Source organism: Corvus brachyrhynchos, unplaced genomic scaffold, assembly GCF_000691975.1.
Source record: "Corvus brachyrhynchos isolate BGI_N302 unplaced genomic scaffold, ASM69197v1 scaffold164, whole genome shotgun sequence".
In the NCBI taxonomy this organism is placed as follows: Eukaryota; Metazoa; Chordata; class Aves; order Passeriformes; family Corvidae; genus Corvus; species Corvus brachyrhynchos.
In genome coordinates, this window is record NW_008237426.1 from 1307426 (window position 1) to 1328580 (window position 21155).

At 46.0% G+C, this 21155-nt stretch overlaps 1 protein-coding gene across 1 annotated transcript in view; it reads left to right on the forward strand.

The window, feature by feature from the left end:
- Positions 1 to 21155, forward strand: part of NEO1 (neogenin 1) — a 113361-nt gene that overhangs the window by 25732 nt on the left and 66474 nt on the right. The window contains exon 5 of the mRNA XM_017731089.1: positions 666 to 802. Within this exon, the coding sequence (XP_017586578.1) occupies positions 666 to 802 (137 nt within the window). The remainder of the gene's footprint in view (positions 1 to 665; positions 803 to 21155) is intronic.

The following is a 21155-nucleotide window of genomic DNA, read 5'->3' on the forward strand; positions in this document are numbered from 1 at the left end:
AGACCCTTTGTCACCTGATGAATCTGTATTTTGAATTTCTTCTAACCCGTATCTTACTCTGAAATAGTTCATCTCTCAGGGATGGCTCACCTTTTCACACAGTTCAATTGCTGTACATTGCATAACGTGCATTGCTGTCCTTGTGTTGGAAAGGCACAGTCCCTCCTGTTGTACTTCCCTCAGCTTCCCAAGCAATAAGTCATTCCAGCTGGATCTGCAAAATGCCTTTTTTTTAATTATGTGATTACAATACTTCATTTTTCTTCAGTTCTGGCTGCTCTTGACTAAATACCTTGGATCACATTTAATTAATAAGTGAAGCTGCAAGTGCAAAAAGATGATCTGCTCTTGTGGAATTGATAGGGTTGAACTTAATTTCCATTGTGGAGCCGAAGTGTGGGATGTGATGGTGTAATTAAAACTCCTCTGTGTCCCACAGTGCTGGGGTGGTGTCCATGGAATGACCCTGTCCCTGTGTGTGCAGGTCTGGCCGGTTCCAGCTGCTGGCTGGGGGGATCCTGGAGATCTGGGATGTGGCCGAGGCCGTGTCCGTGGAATGACCCTGTCCACAGAATGACCCTGTCCACAGAATGACTCTGTCCACAGAATGACTCTGTCCACGGAATGACCATGTCCACAGAATGACCCTGTCCCTGTTTGCACAGGTCTGGCCGGTTCCAGCTGCTGGCCGGGGGGATCCTGGAGATCCGGGATGTGGCCGAGGCCGACGCCGGGACCTTCACCTGCATTGCTGAGAGTGGCAATGACACCCTGGAGGCCCAGGCAGAGCTGGCAGTCCAAGGTAGGTCAGGGGTTTTAATTTTCACAGAGAACACTTCTCCAGATGATGAAATACCAAGTTTATTCTGTGACCAGTTCTGTGCCCCGTTAAAAACCAAGCCCCCTCTAATTCTGTTATAGATATTGTTACTCTGATTTATGATCCAAACTGCTTGTAATTTCCTAAATAGCCAAATGAGCAAGGTGCTCATACAATGCAACCTGAAGATACTCAAAAGCTGTTCTCTCTGCTCCTACAATATTAAATGTGGTTGATGTCATATACTTGAAGGAGGGCCAAGGCCACAGTGTGGCTGATCCCATCCAAAAGTCAGCCTGTGGTACTGCAACCTGGTTGTCTTTGGAAAGGACATCTCTTAATCCTTAAAGATATTGTTGTTTTCAATGAGCTTGCGAGAAGATAAAAGCAGAGACGTTTGGTAAAATGCTGCTTTATTGTGTGTGTAACTGTTTTGCTTACTCTTGCAAGCTATTTTTACTAGAAAAAGCACTGAAATATTGATAATGTAGTTTTAAAAGCATCTTACTATACATAAAAAAGTAAATAAAGCAGGCTGGGTAAGCAAGGAAAGTAGACTTGTTAAGGAGTGGGAAAAAAATCAGGTAGAAGTTTGGCTTCCTTGTCTTTCTTACATTCCATGAAGAAATCTGTCTTTTTTAATTGACTGGACCCTAATATGGGTTTCCAGCTCTTTCTCTGGAGTTTCAGGGCCTATGCAGGGTCCTTGCAAGAGCTTATCTGACTTGGTTTGCTGTGGATTGTGGTGCTACAAAGGTGGTCTAAAAAGTAGTTCTGAGGGGAGAAATTTATTCACTGAACATCCATAAATGAAGGGTTTTCTGTAGACAAAAGGAAGGGTTTCCTGACCAAAAGGAAGTGCACGGGCTCAATCTGGTCATGCAGAAAACCCCACATTTTTTTTACTTTGTATCTTGGCTAAAAGAATAAGGATTTGGTGCTCTGGCTTTGGAAATACTTCAAAGTCTGAGGAGCACTTTATGATGGCTTCAAACAGCTCACTGTGTGCTGCGTTTAATTCAGTTCCAGCCTCTCTATTTTACAGAATTGGTCTTGTGTTTTATGGGCAGTGGCAGCAATTAATACCATTAATGATGTGATGCAATTAAGCAGGTCATGGATAAAGCTGAGAGGAGCCTTAGTGCAGGACATCCAGCCAGGTCAGCTGGGGATGAAAGTGAACTGGAGACAACTCCTTTGCCCTTATCTGAACCAGTGTAAAGGATTTCTTCATTTGGCTGTGAAGGTTTGGAATGTGTTCTGCCAGTCTGTCCGTGCTGAATTTTTGTTACACACCTGGCACTGGAAAGAAAATCCTTTAATGCTCGAATATTAAAATATATGAAAGATTCTACAGAGTGCATTTTGGATAGTGGCATTTCTGATTTTACTTCTTAGTTCTAATCTTAATTCTGCTTTCCCTGAGAGGTCACAGTAGGGAGCAATTGTATTTCTGCATTACTGTAATTTGGTGCAGGGTTGAATAGCTTGAATAACTGTTACCTGATCCCTGGATCATTTTCTTCTAGACCAGAGAAATTGTCATCTCTCCCCACCTAATAACAGCATGATTTTGCTTAACTTAAGTTCTTTCTGTCATCCTTGGGAATTAGTCTGGCAGCATTTCAGACAAGAAATCTGGTCTTGGGTACTCACTCCCTTCTCCTGTATTTTTCTGCAGCTCTCCTTGAAGCCCATGTTTTTGCTAAGAGGTTTCACTCTCTGCTGGGGGTTGTGCTCGGGCAGCCAATCTCTTTCCTTCTATTAATGCTTCCCCATGGCAGTGCAGACATGGAATTCTGTGCCGGGGGGTGATGCCATTGCTTGGCAGCGTTAGGGCAGTGAAACTGGAGGGGTGTTCCTGTGGCTGCCTCTTGACTGAGTTCTCCTGGCAGTGCCCAGGTATGGACTGACTGAAATTTGCAGAAACAAACTGCTTTATCCTTGTAAGTTTGACTTGTGCACGGACTCCAAAGGAATGCTCTTAAAGGTCACTGTGCTCCATGACCTGCTTTTCTGTGTCCTCTGACAAGGATACAAAACCCTGCAAGCAAATGAGTGTCTGGTGTGGTACCAACCACTGGAATCCTCCTTCCCTGGCAGTGGGGATGAAATTCCTGACCATCCCTGGAGGGAGGGTGCCCTCAGGTGTGTCACACTGAGGCTGCGCTCAGCCAGCAGGAAAATACCTGAGTTTTACTGGGGGTTCGTGTAAGGTACGAGGGAGGTGGTTGGGGAAAGCTTATTCCAACTGATATGGGGCTGTACAGCCACCAGTCCTGGGAGTCCTGGGGTGTTTTCTGGTACTTCTGGCACCATTTTCAATTGGAATAAATGCTACCTTCAGTGCAGTTACTCAGATCCTGTTGGTGACACTTAAGGATATCACCAGTTTCACGTACCTGGAAATAGGTGAACCCCTGTGTCATAAATGAAAGGTGATAGAGGAGATTTCCATTGCCCTCTAGCACTGGGTTTCAAAAATGATTGGGATTTATTTCTCTGCATACCTCACGGAAGGACTGAATCAGGAAAATGACCTTGAACTTGACTAGAAAGGTACTTAGGGGTCCAGAAGAATTCTAGACTAATTTCTGTCCTCAGTCTCTTTACCTACCATGTGTATCTGGGAGATAGAGTCAAGAACTTTCCTTAACGTGGTAGGAAGTTTTGGCTGCCCTATCCCTGGCAGTGTCCAAGGCCAGCTTGGACAGGGCTTGGAGAACCCTGGGCTAGTGGAAGGTGTCCCTGCCCATGGCAGGGGGTGAATGTGATGAGCTGTAAGGTCCCTTCCAACCCACACCATTGTAGGATTCAGTGATTCTGTGTATCTGCAGACTGGGGATTTCATGGACCCGCTGGTCACACACTGAGCCTTTGCCTGGTGCGTCTGAGAAGTGGTTTAATGTGGAAGAGAACAGGGAATGTCCCATTCCTGTGGCTGAGAGTCCCAGCCCCTAAAGCTGGGACTGGGTTGCTGAATCCTGTCCACAGTGGAGGCAGTCTGTAGGGCCAAACACTGAATGGATAAAACCTGTGTGCAGCTTTGTACCCCGAATGCCACAGAATATGGGGAAGGGACCTCTTCGCTTTTCCTTGGGTGCCAAAGCCGGCATCACCGCAGTCCAGGCCAAGCAAGGGCAGGACACTTCCCTTGGCAGAGGCAACAGTTTGGTGCCTGGAAAGTCCCCTCTCTCCTGGCTGTACTGACAGTGCTCTCCCCTCGTTGTGGGTGCTGGTACCAGCTTATTTACGACACCTGTAATGAATCAAGAGCTCTGAAAAATTTGTTTTGCTCTCCCCAGCTGTGAAAGAATCTGTAGCATTTCCCTCAGATAAGAGTGGGAAGTGATGACAGCAGAGCTGGGGAAACAGGTAGTGACTGTATTTAATCTGCTCAGCCTGGAAGAGCCAGAGTGGCAGTTAAATACTGGGAAGGTCATAAGTTCAGTCTTCATCTGGGCAATATTTCAAATTTATGGCTGTGCCCAGCACCCCAGGGATTTGTGCAGGGGCTGGGACTGAGTGAGGTCACCACAGGGGCTTCCTGTGACCTGCCTTGGTGCTGGGGTGGGGACCAGCAGCCTGGGGGGACTTTCTCTCCCTGTTGAAATATTTATTGCAGTTAATAATGAACCAGAAAATAATAAACAAAAAAACAAAAAGAATTTTCCATTTTCATTCTCCTGTAAAATTGATATGGCAGGTCTGAAGTCTCTAAAATAAATAAATCCCTGTGTTTGTGGGGGAAGAGTCAGAATTGCTCTTTGCTGTTGTTTGTTATTCCCTTGCAGTGAGTTTTTGGCGTAGGAGAAAGTCAACTTCTGAGCTGTCTAGGACAGCATTCAGTGTCTGATAGTGTATCTTAAGTATTATGCATTGAATGTCTCACTGTGTTAATGTAACTGAATTTAAAAATAAAACCACAGAAGCTTATTGGGGTATCTGTAGTGATAAGTCAGAGATTGCACGTGGCAATTGGCTGATCACAGCCTCCTTCGTGCTGCCAGAGCAAATTGTATGGAAAAAGCCAAATGCAGAAGTGTGTTGATGGAATTGTCCCCTTTGTGCTTTAGAAGGAAGCGCTGGAAATGTTTTCAGTAGAGCTGACAAGGCTTATAGCAATGGCAAAGGCTTATTCCAGCAGCAAATAGGTGTATTGCAGTGTGGGTCCTGCGGTGTCAGGGAGCAGTGCTTTCTGTGTTCTGGGGGGGCTGGCAGGGATGCCTCACCTTGATTTCCCTGTTCCCTTTGCTCTTGCTGGGATGGGGTCTCTAGTACTTTGATTACTCATGGCAGGTAATTATTTTAAATTTTTTTATTTGAAGACTTTGGCTTAAAAACTAGTTGTGATTATACATCTGCTAACATATGAACGGTTCCTAAAATAAAATGAGGATGTGTGAGGCAAGTCAGGACTTTCTTTAAAACAAAACCAAGACAGCTGCAGGAGGAAGAGCCTGAATGTGAAGAACCCTGGGCTTGTTTTCCAGGGTTCTGTGGGGCAGCAGCTTTGGTAAAAGCTGATGCCATCCTGCCCCAGAAATCGTACCCATTTGCAAAGCACATTAAGTCCTGCAGCAGCAGAGTAATATGTCTGGGTAACTCTTGTTTTGCATTAAGCTTTCATTATTGTTGGAAACAATTCCAGGGAAGAAATTTGAACCATCACTGAAAATTGCTCAAACCTTTCTCATACCTTCTAGATGATCTTCATCGATTTCCCTCTCTAATTAAGCTCAGTGCTGTATCTTGATAATGGGCTGCCCCTCAATTAGAGATTCAGGAAATGCTGCATGAACCTGAAGCTGTCAAAGGCTCACGTGGGGGACAAAGTATTGTCCTTTTTGGGGACCTCGGAATGTGCTGCTCAGGGAAGCTCTTGGAAGTACAAACAACACCTTGGCTTCATAGAAGTTACTTCTTACCCTGAAAATGTAATGAGTAATTAGTGACCTTTTTTCTGTAGTGATGCAAACAAGGGCAGTGAGTCCGGGAGTCTGGTGTGGGGAAGGTGGGTGAGCTGAATGAACTCCCTGGAATTTGGGTCTCTACCACTGCACTTCACTCTTTGTCTGAAAAGGCTTTCTGAAAGTCCTCACTGCTGCTCCTAGGGGTAGTTTAATGTGAATGGAGTTCACAGTTTACTTGTGGATTCAACTAACTGGGAATTTTTGCCTCTCACATTTGTATTCGAGGCAAGTGTCGGTGGTGAAAAAGTTGTGAACAGATACTCAGCTACATGGGAGAGGAAGGACGTGGGAGTGTTATTTTAAGGCTACATCCCTTGTTCAGGTTGTACCAGGACACCAGAAAAGCCCATTTTCAGGAGAGGTGTCATTTTTAGTACTAAAGGTAAACTTCCCCCAAAAGAAAATGATCTTTGCATCATGCAAAAGTCCCACTCTTGTGTTCAAGACTGAGATCTAATTTCTGTTCCACAGGGCTTGGGCTCAGCAGAACCTCTGCTTTTCCTGCTCAGTGTCTAAGTCTTGTTCTGTAGTTGGACTGGTGTAAGTTTGTGGCTTTTTGGTCTGTTTTGATGTTTTTCTAAGACCGTGAGGATCATTTGTCCAGCCCTTGACACGTGGAAGAGAGCTTGCCATGGTTCTTGATGGGGGCACCAACATTTGTTTTCTTTAGTTGTATTTCCAAAAGTCACCAGTGAGCTTTGCTGGAATGTAAAGGAGGATTCCCTGGTAGCAGTGCAGATGCTTAACATTCCATGGTGGTGGCAGAGAACAGTGGAATGTGTTGTAGGAGAAGCTCAGGGGAGCCCTGGCTGGCCACGATCTCTGTCTTTGGGCAGACACTCGGCAGCTCGGGGTTTTCCAGCCTTTCCCGGGGTCGGGGCTGAGCAGGGGCAGCTGCTGCGTGTGCCTCGTGCTTTGAGTGTGGTCAGTGGGATCCCTGTGGCCAGGAGAAGGCCAGGATGATCCCAGTGGTGAGGACAGGGATGATGTGTGGTCCCTCTGTATGGAGCATCCCCAGGACCATGGGGTGTGCAGGCCCCAGATAATCCTGCTGCAAGGGTGGCTTTTCCTCTTACAAAATCTCTTTTCCAAAGACCTGGCAACCTTTAATCACGAGGTTCTTGTACACGAAGCATCTGGAATTCCCTGGGAGTCCGATTATATGTGGAAAAGTTGTCTTTGTGTTACAGAGGTGCTGCAGAGTTTTCAAGTGGATTTTTGCAGAGCTGAAAAACAGTTGCAAAACAGCCCCAAAATGGGCAGGGGTTAATGAGGACAGGGATGAAATCCTTTGGGATGGGAGTCCATAATGGAATGGCATGTGGATTTGGGAGGGAAGATCCAGAACTGCACATGCCGGGAAGATGAGGTACACATGGAATTTTAAAAAAACCTCTTTGTGAGATATAGATATATTTATAAAAAATACCATTAAGAAAGACAAAGCCAAATGATCAGTAACCCATACAATTCACACAAATGGTTTTCCTTGTAAATGTTCTTGAGTAATCCTTGGGGATAATGAAAATGTTACTAAATTAAGCAGTAGTGTCTTAAATATCTACAATGTCGAAACTGATATTGAACTGAGGGAATTGTAAAAGCTGGTTTCTCTTTCGGCCAGAGTTTCTAATAAATGAGGATCATATTAACAGGGGTTTGAACCAGCTGCTGCTTTAGGGACAGAAATCCTTTTCCCCCAAAATGGCTTTTAAAACAGTAAGCTGGGGCTGTGCCTTTGGCCTGACAGGCAGTTACAGAAAATGCAGGGTTTGCCCAAGGTTCATATTTAGGGGTGGTTTTTTGTTTGGTCTCCAGAGTAAAAATGTGCTTTTAGTTTGGACCAGGCTTTGCCCAGCACAGGATTTACTGGTTTTGCAGTGTATTTTTCATCCAATGCTGTCGGAAAGGTAAGCCCAGCTCATGGTCCCAAGTGCTCTTGGATGCTTGTAAGGATTTAAGGATACAGTAGATAGATATGTGTTCTAGAGATAAGCTATAGGGGTTTTAAGACTGGTTTTATTCCCCATCAAAAGGAGATGACAGAATTTCAATTGCAAGCTAAAAGCTGAAAGATTCAGTAGTAATTTTTGAGTTGCACATGCCAGAGACTTCCAAGAAATGTGAATGTGTGAACTAAGCAGCTCATTAAAATGCCTTTTTCCTCAAAGTGAGAGCTCTTTTTATAGGAGTTGTGCCCTAAATGGCGAGTACTCTTCTCTGTGCATTAGGGTCATCCTTCCATTTTAATTGCTTGAATCAAACTCCAAGTTTAATTTTTGAATTTATGGGATTTAATTTTTTTTTTTCCATTTCAGCAGAAAGTTTTGCGCTGTTTTCACACCACCAAATTTCGTGATGAAAACTGAGGGTGATGTTAAAGTGGAAATGCTGAGGAACACCACACATCAATCAGTCTTGAGAGAGAGCCCATACCATAAAGTGAACAGACTTTCTTTCCAGTTAAATTTTTATGATGGTTAAGCTGACTCTCATCCACCAGATACTTGATTTCTCTAATGGGAGCCAGATTATTGCCAGTACTGGATGTCTCATTATCCAAACTCCTGTCCTTGGCAGGGAAGTTTCTCCCGAAGTTGCGGAGATGAAACAATCCAGTAGTTTGTGGGAAGGAGGAGGGCTCTTATCTGTGGTGGCTGATTCCCTATGCAGTCTTGCAGTTAATTAGTTTGTCTTTGTGAGGAGAATAATTTAAAGGAAAATCACGGTGGAGTTTGGGTTCCTGGAGTAAACAGGGTTTGGTCATGATGCCAGTGGAAGTTAAACACCTCAGTGTTCTGGGGGAGATGGGAAGCCTTGGAGGCAGGTGTGAGCTGCCTAATGAAGGCGTTTTGTGCTCTTGCAGGTGCCCTCTCCAGAGGGGTGCTGGGGGCAGGCCTGGAGGGAAAGGGGAACAGGATCCAAGATACCCACAGAAGGAAACCAGGCTCAAAGCAAGCTGGCTAATGGTTAATGAAGGGCAGAATGTTATTTTTATATTGAATGTTCTTCTAACCAGTCCCATATTCTGGCAGCTCTGCTGGTCTTGTTTGTTTTCAAGTGCTGACTCAAAGGTTGCATCTATGATCTCTCTTCTTCACATCCTTAGGAGCTTAAATATAGTCTCAGTGTAACATGAACCAAAGCACTTTGCAGGTGAGGATATAAATTGCTGTACTGTGGCGCCTCAAAGCACACTGTGCTCTGGAAGTGCCATTCCCCAGGTTGTGTGTCTCTCACATCAGATGGTTTTAGCTTCAGTGAAGCACTTCATTCTGTGAACACAATTTGAATAAAAGGGGTTTGTGCTCAGTCTAAGTTACAACTATTGGAAGGCCCCTGGAGCCTCCCCATCACTGGCAGGTTACTGCACAGAATTAGGATTGCTCAGGATTTCTCTTTATGTCTTGCCTGCAGTGGGTGTGGTCATGCAGGCTGCAAAACCTCCCCCAAAAAGTGCTGCTTGTCAGTCAAGATCTGCATCTGTAAGCACAGGGAGCAGTTCCCTTAGCAGCACAATGTATTTTTTCCAGAGCAATGTGGCAGAATGGAATGGGACTTGAAGGAGATGCCAAAGTTTTGGCAGCCTTTGAAAATAATTGTGCTTCGTGCTCTGTAACCTAATGAGCTCTGTGGTGTTTTGGAGCTTCAGCCTCAAACGATTGCTCTTTGTTTATCCTGATGGAGGAACGTTTGTGAAAGTCCCTGGGAGCTACAGGGAGTCAGTGCCACCTCTGTGCCCAGCAGGGTCATGGAGCAGATCCTGCTGGAAACTGCACTAAGGCACAAGGGAAATGAGGAAGTGGGTGAGCAAAGAGCCACGGAATCATCTGCCTGGGCTTGTGCAAGGCATCAGACCCTGTCCTGGGTGATCCCAGTCTCTGCAGAGTCATGGATGTGGTGGAAGTGCCACTGGGTGGGCGAGGAATTGTGCTCAACAGCTTCCCTGAGAGGGAGGGCAGGCCCTGGCACAGGGTGCCAGGGAAGCTGGGGCTGCCCCATCCCTGGCAGTGTCCAAGGCCAGGCTGGACAGGGCTCTGAGGGGTTGGAACTGGTCCCTCCCTCACCCCACCCCATGGCTCTGTGATAGGGATGGAGCTGGTGTTGGCTGGGAAGCTCAGGGAGGCTTTGTGCACAGGGGAGAACCTAAGAGGCTGAAGTAGAACTTATAATACATCACTTTTCTGTACTGAAGGTCTCTTTTGAGATGAGTTTATAGCAGCTCACAGCTCTGAGAGCTGAGTCAGGGCTGCAGAACAAACATTTCACTAAATTCTAATGATTTACTATAAGCTGCGTGCCACGCTTTGGGGAGAATCTTTAAAATATAATTTGCCATTCCTTTTCCCTTTGGGCAAATAATTTTTCTTCAGCTTTCCCAGTACATGTATAATTAATAACTTTGTTTACTGACAACGTCAACACTAACATAGCTCTGATTTATAGTGTTTATCTTTTGCCTGTTTCCTGTAGCACATCCTGAGATGCCACACAGAGAAGAAACTGTATTTTAAGAAGGTGCTTCCAGTGGGCAGATAATAGAGAAAAATAAGAGTTTGTGACCACCGTCCTGTTATGTTCTCTTGGCTGCAGAAAGAAGCATAAGGCTCAAATCATTGTGCTTTAAATAATTAGCTGAAACTTTGCCTTGTTCTCTGGGAATTTGCATGGGGTGGGAAGGGAGAAGAACCACTTTGTGGGGCTGGAAAGGAGGCTCAGTTCCGTAAGCTCAGGTTTCTGGGGCTGGAGCAGCTGTGGCCTCTGTCCTTGGCACCGACTGTGCTTTTGCTCCCAGTCACACACTTAATCTGCACGGTGCATGCTTCTTGCTCTGCTAATTTGCTTAAACGATCATTAGTGTGATTAACCATGAGAGGAGTGATTTCAGAGCTGCTGATCTCCCTGCTGCTGCTTGGATTGCAGCCGGAACGGTCTGGGCAGACACGCGGAGGGTTTCCACAATTAACCTGTTAACTCTGTAAAATCTCACTGCGTGGGAGCAAGTGCAGGAGCACAAGGAATAAAGCTTTTGTGGAGCCTCAAAGGCTTTCCATGGACTGCTGGTGCTGTTACCAGAGCTCTGCACCATCACATCAACCACAGCAATGTTGAATCAGGACTTCCAGTACTTGGGTAAAGGACTGTGTTCAAATGTTAAGCTGCGTCTCTTGGAAAACTCGAACTTGGCTTCTTCAGCTTCACGTGGGATTGTAATTGTTGATTGTTGTTTTCCAAGGAAAAGAGAAAATTCTTTGAAGTGCAGGAAAATGTTACGGATTAAAGGGAATATTTGAATTCTGGGTGTGGCACTTGGGGCCGTGGTTTAGTGATGGATCTGATGGTGCTGGGTTAATGGTGGGACTCGATGGTCCTGGAGGTCCTTTCCAACCTAAAGGGTTCTTTGGTTTGCCTGGAATGGCTCAGATGGGTAAAACTTTATTTGGAAGAGCATCTTTCCCTTGAGGGATCCATTGTTGTACCACCTTGCCAAAAATACTGTTACAAGGTAGTCTTTCAGAATTATTGACCTGTGTTTTTCTAGGGAGGCTCCAGTGCTTTGTCTCGGTTAAAGGGGTCACTGGTAATTTACTAATTTGAAATCCTTTACTGAGAGTACTGGAGACTCTCAGACCTTCCTAATATATTAGCTGTTACTAATTTGCGCTTCAAGTGTGTGAATGCTCTGCAGTCTGTTTCTCTTTGAGAGAAAAATTCTTTTCTAGAATATCACAAACTTCAAATATCAAAAACTTCCTTGGATTTGAGGTGTGCACCTGATCCATAATACTTATCTCAATTTCTTTACCTTAAGGAACCCACATTGCTGGATTTTGTTAAAGAAAAAAGAGTGTTACTGGGTCTGTGCTTTCCTGAATTCCCATTCTGAATTCCTGCAACCCTGCTCCTGTCACTGGCAGCAGTGCCTCGTGTGCTGGGCCAGGTTTCAACAAAGGCAAGTTTCTACCTGTGCAGTGTGGGAAGAAACAGCCCCAGATTCCACCTTCAGTAATTCTGGAAAGCTGAAAGATTAATTAGAAGATTTTTGTGCAATTAATGGCACAGTTTACAAAGATTGCCTCAAGTTTATTTCGCATCTTTCTGTACTTCAGTGATTAGAATCCATTTAAAGATAAAAAAAATGTGAAAGGGCAATGAGAATCTGGTTTGGTAGAGCACCCCAAGAGCTCAGCTCCTGTTGGATGGTGACCCCCAGGCAGGGCGTGGCAGCTCCTGTCCCGCAGCGGCTCTGGGGCAGGGAATGTGCAGGATCCCATGTCCTGGCAGTGTCCAGAGGCAGATGGCTGAGGCCATTGCACTAAAGGGCAGGAATGGTTGTTTTTTCCCCCAGTGATGTCTCGGTCTCCAGGCACTTTGGGGTTTCCTCAGTGGTTTCTCCATTATTTATCAATCCCCCATAGATTTCTTTTCTGTTATTCCATTTTCCTCTCCCCCCCTCCATGTAAACATCTTGTATCCCCCTCATCCCATGGCTCTGAGAAGAACAGCACCTTTTTCCTTTCTTTTGTGCCAATCTGTTACATTTATTTGGTTTTTCTTCTCCCAGCTTTCATGGGAAAGGCTGAGCAGTCTGCCCTTATCCCCCCACTACACCAGGCATGTTTTTCTAGGCCCTTATTGAGTCCTTTGAGTAGTTTCTTTTCAGGCTGCAGAGTCTTGTTTGCTTGTTCCTTACATGGAAGCTATTATTGAAGTGGGTTGTAATTAAGGTTATTTTTGGGATTTGTAAATTAGAAGGGACTTTGATGTGAAGATGGGCCTGCATTCACTGAGCTGGAAGGGAATTGGAATTGATGTGCAAAGCCAGCCTGCAGAATTTGTGTCATTGCAAGACAAAAACATGGGAAAGCAATACCTCTCTGTATTTTCTTTTGAACTTGATCAGAAAAAAGGTATGTTTTTGTTGTGCCAGGATGTGCCTGGATCCTGCAGTAGCCATTGGTGAACATGAGAAGGGCTTAGTTGATCCCATAATTTATTTTTACTGTTCCCAGCCCTAGTTTGTCTTTTCCCCAGGTGATTGAGGCAGTCTGTATTCAGTGAACAAACAGCTTCATATTTGAAATGATCTTAAAATGTGTGTCCTTCCTGGCCTTTGGAGCTCCTCAGTCTGCAGCACACAAATGAACCCCCCCACTGCGAGGGCTGCACTGAGAAATATTCAAAGATACAGCATGTCAAGGCTTGCTGTCTTTAATTTGTCACGTCCTCTTTCCCCTTCTTATGGGATGGAGTTAGGAAATTCTTAAATACATGTTCTCCTGCTGTTTCTCCCCAGGATCTCACTGCCTTGTGCACTGCAAAAACTTCACAGTGCTACTTTATTGAGAAAATATTCAATATTTGATATTTTTCCTTATTCAGGGGTAGTCCCATGATTTATTTATAATGCTTGGTTCAAATCCATATTTATTCCTGTTTTGGTATTCAGCTCCATGGCACCTGAATCATTCATAACCACTAATGAATGTATCTTTGCACTCTGCTGAAATGAAGTGGCATTGAATCCATTTAAAAAATTGTCTGGGACCCAGAAAAATTAAGAGGAAATGTATCCAGCTGTTTTAGTGCCCAGTGTGACAGTTTTGTGCCCACTGTAGTGATGCTTCGGCATTGATTTTTCAGAATATGCATCTCATAATCTGTCCCTTCAGAGTTGTGACTGCCCTGGAGAAGGGGCTGATGGGCCACAGTGACCTCTCAGAAATGGGATTTGCTCCATAAACATCCACCCAGTCCCACCAGAGACGCAGAGGCGGGGAAGGCACCTGGGATTCCAGGGCACTGTCAGATCCAGGCCCGTTCATTCCCTCTTCATGGTGCCTGTGCCAGCCTCCAGTCCCTCTCCGCTCTGCAGGCATCTCCCTGTCATCTCTGACAAAGTCAACAATTTTATTATTATTATTTTTTAATCTTCACATATCAAAATCATTGAACAGTTGTAAACCTAGGATTTAAGTTTCTGAAAGACTCAAGGAAGAAAATACCCGTGGAAAATGTGCCGAATTCCCAATTTGTCCAGCTACAAAGCACTTCTTACTGAGGTGTTTGGGTGTCATTCCCTGCAGAGGGAGGACTCGGCCCTATATCCGCCGTATATATCCATCCATATCCAGAATAAACATCCCTAAATGCTGAAGTAACACTTTCCTGTTCCCAGTGATCGCAGCAGTGCTGCAGATCCTTCCACTAAATGGTCCCAGGGCAGGTAGAGGATCCCTGTTGGAAGTTTTGTTTGGAAGGGACAGGGCGGATCTAAATAGACACGAGAGGCAGCGTGGTGGGAACTGGGATTGAGGGGTTTGCCTGGAAATAGCTGGAAATGGGAAACAAGGCCCCAAAGGCTCTGGGCCCTGTCGTGCTCAGGGCTGTCTGTGGCGGCTTCTCCAGCTTGGCTTTGTGCAGAAAATGAGGGCTCAGGAATTCAATAAAAATTTCATTGCCTTTGGCGCTGCTGTAAGAAGTTTAAATTTTGATGAGCGTTCTTGTTATTCAGATGTTTCCATGGTACTTGGAGTAGATTCAGGGTCAAACAGGCGAGATTTCTCCTAGAAGGGCTGGGGAAGGAGAGCTTAGTAAAACAGAGGAATAATGAATGTAACAGTTTTACATTATTGATGCCTAGATTAAGGTTTTTACTTCTAAAAATCACCCGAGAAGTTGCTTGGAAGGCTCGCTTCGAATGATAATCAGTAAAATGCTGTGAAAAGCATTGAGTGAGCTCTGCTTTAGTTTATTACAATTGATAAGCTTTTCTGTATGATCTGGTTGTCTCATTTCCATTTAGAAATCTCTTTTGTCATCTGTTCTTTGTCTGAGATCCTCCTTAATTGGGGAGTTCACCCCAGAGCAGCAGGTTAATCCCAGCCTGTGCCTCCGCAGGTTTTCGGAGATGTCCTCACCCAGTGGGCTCAGTCTGAACAAGAAGGAAATAAACCTTTGGTGCCTTTGGTCATGGAGGGCTTTTACTGGGAGCACTGGAGGGGAGGTCGCAAGTGCAGGAGGTATTGAGGCCAAAACTCTCCCACAGAAGGAAACAGGAATCTGTCAGTTTGTACCTCTTCAGTCCACAGGTGGTTTGAGTTTTCACTTGTGTGTTCCCCTGTTGTGGGCAAAACATCACAGTTCAGCTTAGTGCAGGACAGACACTCACTGGTGGGGCCAGGTACTCTTGAGACAGACTCACTGAGCAGTTGGGATTGGAAGGGACCTCTGGACACTCTGCAGTCCATCTGGGGTCATCCAGGTGGGTGTGGGATGTCTCCAGACAGGGAGACTCCATGCCCTGCTGGGCAACTGTTCCAGGGTTCTGCCACCCCCATGGAAAGCAGTTCTTCCTCACAGTGAGGTGGAACCTGTGATTTAGTTTTTATGCCCATTGCTTCTCGTGCTTTTGCTGAATACCACTGAAAAGTGTTATGGAAGCAGCTTTTCATTGATCCTGGCCAAAGTTCAGTGTTTCATCCCTGCAGGGAATGGCTGAGGGAGCTCTGGCACATCTTTCCCTGGGCTCAGACTGAGTGGGGATTCCATCCTACAGCCCTGATCCATGGGGACGCTGTGGGTCGGAGCAGCAGCCGCCTGGTGTCCGTCATCCTGAGACACACAGGGATTCCTTCTGCCATTCCTACACCTGCTCCTGCACCTCTGTGGGCCCCAGGTGTGCTTGTCCCCAGGAACAGCCCTTCCATGGCAGTACAGGCAGAGGGGGTGCTCTGTGTGTGTTTGTATGGGCACAGAGGTTCCCCAGCCCCAGCTTCCCTCGCTCCTCTGTTCCTGATGGAGTCAGCACCATTGTGTCACTGAGGGTCCATCCCTGCCCAGGCCCCATCAGCCTCTGCCCAAACATCAATGCTCCCACCCCCACACCAGAGGTAATGCCTTGTAGTCATGGAAAACATGGAGAATCCAGGCTCAAACCCCAGATTTGTCAGGGTATTAGGGCTGTAAACTGATGGCCATTGCAGGATGGTGACATCCATCCTCACCATCAGCATTTAGTCTTGTAAAGGGGGATCTGTGTAATAGAAGTTAATTAAAAATAAAATAGTTTGAGGAAGTTTACTAAAAACACAAAGCGAAGGCACAGCCAAAGAGGTTAAATAAATACTGGGCGCGTGGCGTTTGTGTTCACAGTGAGCACCCAACACCAGTGAGAAGTTACCCTGGAAAGAGAAAAAGCCATCTCCAAACCTCCCCAGAGATCTCCAAGGACAAGGAAAGGAATTATTATTCTCCTGTTTATTTGCAAGGAAATTAATACAAAGCTTTCAGTCATTTGCTGATATCACAAGATTTGTGTGCTAGTTTTTTCTGAGCCTGTCAGAGCTGGGACATCTGCCAGGGACAGCACAGGGTCAGCACATGATGGAGTGTGAGGAGAAAGGGGTGAGAAGATGGCCTGAAGCACAAAAGTGAGTTCCTGCTGTCTGTGTTCTCTGCAAAATTGGAGACTTTTGTCCTAAATTGTATTTTATCTTTTCAAATAGAGGGAGCTGGAGGGAGGCCGTACCTGAGCTTGCAGTATTGGTAAAATCTGTGTCGCAGCAAACCCCTGAAGTGAACAGTGAGGAATCATCAGGACCAGATGGTCTTCACTCCACATTTCTCAAGGAGCTGAAGTGTGAAATCCTGAGTTCCCAAGTGTGCTGTGTAACCTAGCACCTAAATCAGCAGACCGGAAAAAATCAGACTAAGGAGATTTGGTCAATGTGACATGAGAGTTTTAGAAGACTTTTGGGGGAGATCTGGGAAATTGTGGGTGAGTTAATCTGATGTCTGGACCCGCTAAAATAACAATTAAAATCAAATACAGTGTTGATAGATGTTTGAATCCATCTGTGTGTATTTTGTGTGGAAAAAGCCACCCTTTGCTATGGAGAGCCTTTTGCAGGATGTTGTTGCAGTTCCTTCCCCAGAACCCTTCTGACAGTGTCCCTCACTAAGAGCCTCGAACGCCAGGCTGGGAGTCAGAGCAAATTCCCTCCTGCAGCAGAAAGGGAACGAATTCATTGTTTTATAGGAAATTAGAGAGGGAATAAGGTGTTGCTTTTATCAGGGGAGCTGAGTCTGCACTGCTCAGTGTGGAAAAGGGGATCTGGGGTATCCTGAGTTCATTGGGGTTGTGGAAACAAATGGTGCTGGTGAGGAACCTTGGGAACACCTTGTGGTGTGAGGAACATGCAGGTAATGAAATGACAGTGGAGTTCAGTGCACTGCACATGGATCACACAGGGAAATGCAGCTCTGCCAGTTTCTGTAATATAGCCATGGTCTCTGACCTGGGGCTTGGCATGGCTGTGAAATATTGAAGTTGGAAGATGTAGGTCTTTGGAAAGTACAAGATCTTAAAAACCAAATGAAATGGTAGGAATTGTTAGTAAAGGAATAGGCACCTGAGCAGAAAAGTCATTGTGGGACTGTCTAAATCTGTGCTGGACCTGGATGTCAGATAGTGCGAGCAGTTCTTGTTCCCTCCTCTCTTAAACATGGCAGAGCTCTTGGGTGTAGTAAAGCCAGAGTAGGTGTAAGATGCAACAGGGACCATGGAGTGGTCTGGGTGGGAAGGGACCTTAGAGCTCATCTGCTGCCACCCCTGCCCTGGGAAGGGACACCTTCCGCTGTCCCAGGGTGCTCAGGGCTGTGTCCAAACCAGTTCTGTTCTGTAAATCACAAGTGCTTTGTGGGGAGAAGGATGGAAAGGAATGATCGTTTCTCTTCATTGGCCAGAACCAAGAGACATCCCGTGGCTGACTGACTCCAAAACACAGAAAAGTTGGTAAATTTTCTCCAGAAGTGTCTCATGGAGCTCATCCCTGTGAGCTTTAGGGCTGCTGAAGGCACACCTGGGGCCAGAATGCAGCTTTTTAAAGGCAAAATCTAACCAGGAACAGAAAACACAAAGGTATCTCCTGTTTCTCAGGAAATCCCTCAGCCAGGGATTGCTCAATGCTGGGGGAATATCCGGAGCTATTTCGCTTTTCTGCCTTTTTCCTGTTCCCTCCCGGACACCTGGCCTTGGCTGCCGAGTGGCACCGTGCCCCCTTCCTGTGTCAGTGTCCCTGGATGTGTCCTGCTCACGAGGAGCCACTGAGGATGAATTTGGGGGCTGAGGCACGATGGGCACCACACCTGCAGCAGGTGCCCGTTGGCTCTGTGGCTGAGCAGGGCAGTCAGGAGGGGCAGCATTCACACCGGATTTGTGCCCACGGGGTTAAGGGGAGCGGGGGATGCTGGGCCAGCCTTGCCAGAGGTTTCCTGCGGATGTGCAGCTGCTGTCTGAACAGGGCTGCAACTGCTAAGGCAAGGAAAAACCCAGAGAGAAAATCCTGTTCACGTACAGGATGCGCCGGGAGCTTGCCGTGTGTTTGTGTACCCAGAGAACTTCCCAGGCAATTCCAGTTGTGGAGCCGTGTCCATGAGCTCTGCCTGCCTGCAGTCCACACCCCTGTGCCAAGCTGGAGCCCACAGCTTTTCACAGGAGCCTGGCTGGAGGCAGGGCTGCTGCACACTGAGAGATCCTTCATGGCTGTGTCCAGGCACTGTTGGATTTTACTGCAGCTCGTGCTGGGAAGGAAAACCCATTTCCATCCAACATGCACGAGTGAGCAATTAATTGTTTGGGGTGTTATGCTAGGATAGGGCAGGGATGGAGATGCTGGTCCTGTGGCGTTCTTCCTGCACAGGAATGGTGCATAAATGCAGATATACACACACACTAATTTCCTTTCTGCAGCACTGAGCATTTCTGTGTTAAGCTCCTATTTGAGGTGTCCAGTTCCATGGCTGCATAATCCTGCCTTTGCTCACATAACCGGTTCCAGCTCTTCCATTTTTCTTTTGGAGCCAATTTTCTGAGTCATTGATCATTTTCATTGCTTTCTTGTAAATCAGAGTTCATGTTTTCCTTCAAATGCGGGGCTCCAGTATCGCAGTCGGCTGAGGCGTTGGGTGGAGGGGAGGGAGGGGAGGGAGCTGCTGCCAGAATCCACATGGGCAGTTCTTCCATCCCAGTGTGATACTGAGACTCAAGTCCAGTTCGTGAGAAAATCCTTGTTTCTCAGGCCTTTTTCTGTGAACTTTAGTGCTATTACTTGCTATTCCATAAATCTACAATTTACTATTTCTCCCTTAAAAAAACCCCACATATGTTGAATTACAACATGAGTTTTTAACTCTAACTAATCAATATAATTTTACTTTATTTTTGGTCTGTACTGTTCATGCTTACCTGGTTTCTTGGTCATTGTCCTAGCATTGAATATTGGGTTTTAGTTTCTGCCTCTGGAATGTTTATTTGGGGGCTGGCCTTTGAAGTGTGGATCATATTCAGCAATTTCTGAATGAAAGCTTTTTAGTGTAAATGTAAAATAGTTGTTTTAATTCAGCCCTGCCCTTCTGCCACCACTGGAACCAGCTCTCTGTGGAGCTGGGGTTTGGCATTTACCAAGGAAGCTGTAAAGCTCTGACTAGTCCAAAGGAGCAAAGCATGGGACACCAAATGCTCCTTTGGGGCTGTTCCAGCTGCTGGGCAGATGTTAACGAGGTCACTGGAGAAGGCAGAGCAGGCCCCCTCTGCTTTGGCTGTTGAGGAAGCGGCAGAGATTCCCACCAGTCAGGATGCCACAGGCACCACTTCTCCCTAGGGACACTGGCTTTAATTTTCTAGAACAGATATAAGAAATAACCATTTACTGAATTAGAGAATGTCACTGCCACTGAAACTGTTCATAAACTGCAATTCTAGTTTTGCTGCAAAAAAACTTTGCTGTAGTAGTTTACATTTTTATAACCTTTTGGTGTCTTGGTATGCTGGGTTTTGTCCATTAATTTGACACTTCTCTGTATTTCTCTAGAGGAACCCTTTTTGTCAGCTTGGGTTTGCTTTGCAAATTTTGTAGCTGCCTATTAAGTGTGTTTTAAGGACATCACAGCTGTGCTCAGGGGTTGGGAAGAATTTGTCTTGCCTACAACTTAGCTTTGGGGTTTAAATCTCTTTTTTTCCAAGTATTATCCATATACTTCTGCTGCTTTTTAAGGAAGAATGTTATGATTCCCCATTTCCACGTAAAGTGTAAACTCCTTCTTTTTTCAGGATCCATTTGAAGAAACCCAACTAATTTGTACAACTAACTCACAGAATTAAAAGATAATAATGAAAAGTTCTGCTGTCAAACATCAGTTCAAGCACTTTATCTGTTTGTTGGGGGAAGAACAGGAGGGGGTGGATTAGCAGGGTGATGGTCATGCTGCAGTGTGGTCCTTCTTAGAAATGAAATTGCAGTTGTGAAAATTGCATTTAACTTTATAATGACTCTAATAGGATTTGGAGCATGTCCTAATGGAATAGGTTGTTATCCCTGGAGGAGGAAATAAAATCCCTGTGGACCATTTCAGGCTGATATGAAATGGGCTTTGTGGTAAAATGTCCATTTTAAATACTGCTGGTAATCCAGGTTTGTAACTGAAATACGAGCTAGGGATTGTGCCCCCAGCATCCCTCCGAAATGGGTTATAAATGGAACTGCCTGGGAGTGCTGGAGTCAGGATTATCTGAGATACGCTGTGACAGAGTGGCCACTCTGCTTGGTTTGTGTTTGTGCTCTTTGGGCTGTGGGGAAGCTTCTGGAATGAGCAAATGCTTGTGTAGGGGAGGGCTGGAGATACACTCCGTGTCCACTTGGTCATGGACAAAAGTGTGGTAGGAAGGGGATGAAGAGGAGTGGCAGTGATTTCATGGGCTCACTTTGGCACTCCTGATTTCCAGGGGTTGAGGGCACTTGGAGGTGGCTGAGGAAGCGGAAATGGTACCTCAGTGTTGTGCTGGACATTTCCAATTTGGAATTTCAGCCCTTTGGCTGCCTTAGGCTGTTACTGAAGTTCCAATGCTGCTTTAGGAATAGCCCTGGAAGTGTTCCTGTCCCTGGAGGTGCCCAAGGCCAGGCTGGACATCGGGGCTTGGAGCACCCTGTCCCGTGGAGGGTGTCCCTGCCCATGGCAGGGGTGGCTCTGGATGGGCTGTGAGATCCCTTCCAACCCAAACCAGTCGTGGATTCGGTGACTTGGGAGTGTTTGGAGCCACTGGTTGGTCCTGTTCATTTTGGGCTTATTGGATGCTTTGCTTGGACCAGCAGCTGATTTTTAGGAAGAGAATGAGTCTTTTAAAATTACCTTTGCAACCTGTGTGTCTTTGTGTCCAAAGGGGACCATTCCCGTGCTCTTCCTGTACAGCAGGCCTACAGAGCACTGGAATTCACTTCCACCTCCTTCTGGTCACCTGTACATGGGGAAGGGGACCCATGTCCAGCATCCATCCTGTTCCCACATCACCTTGGGTACAATTC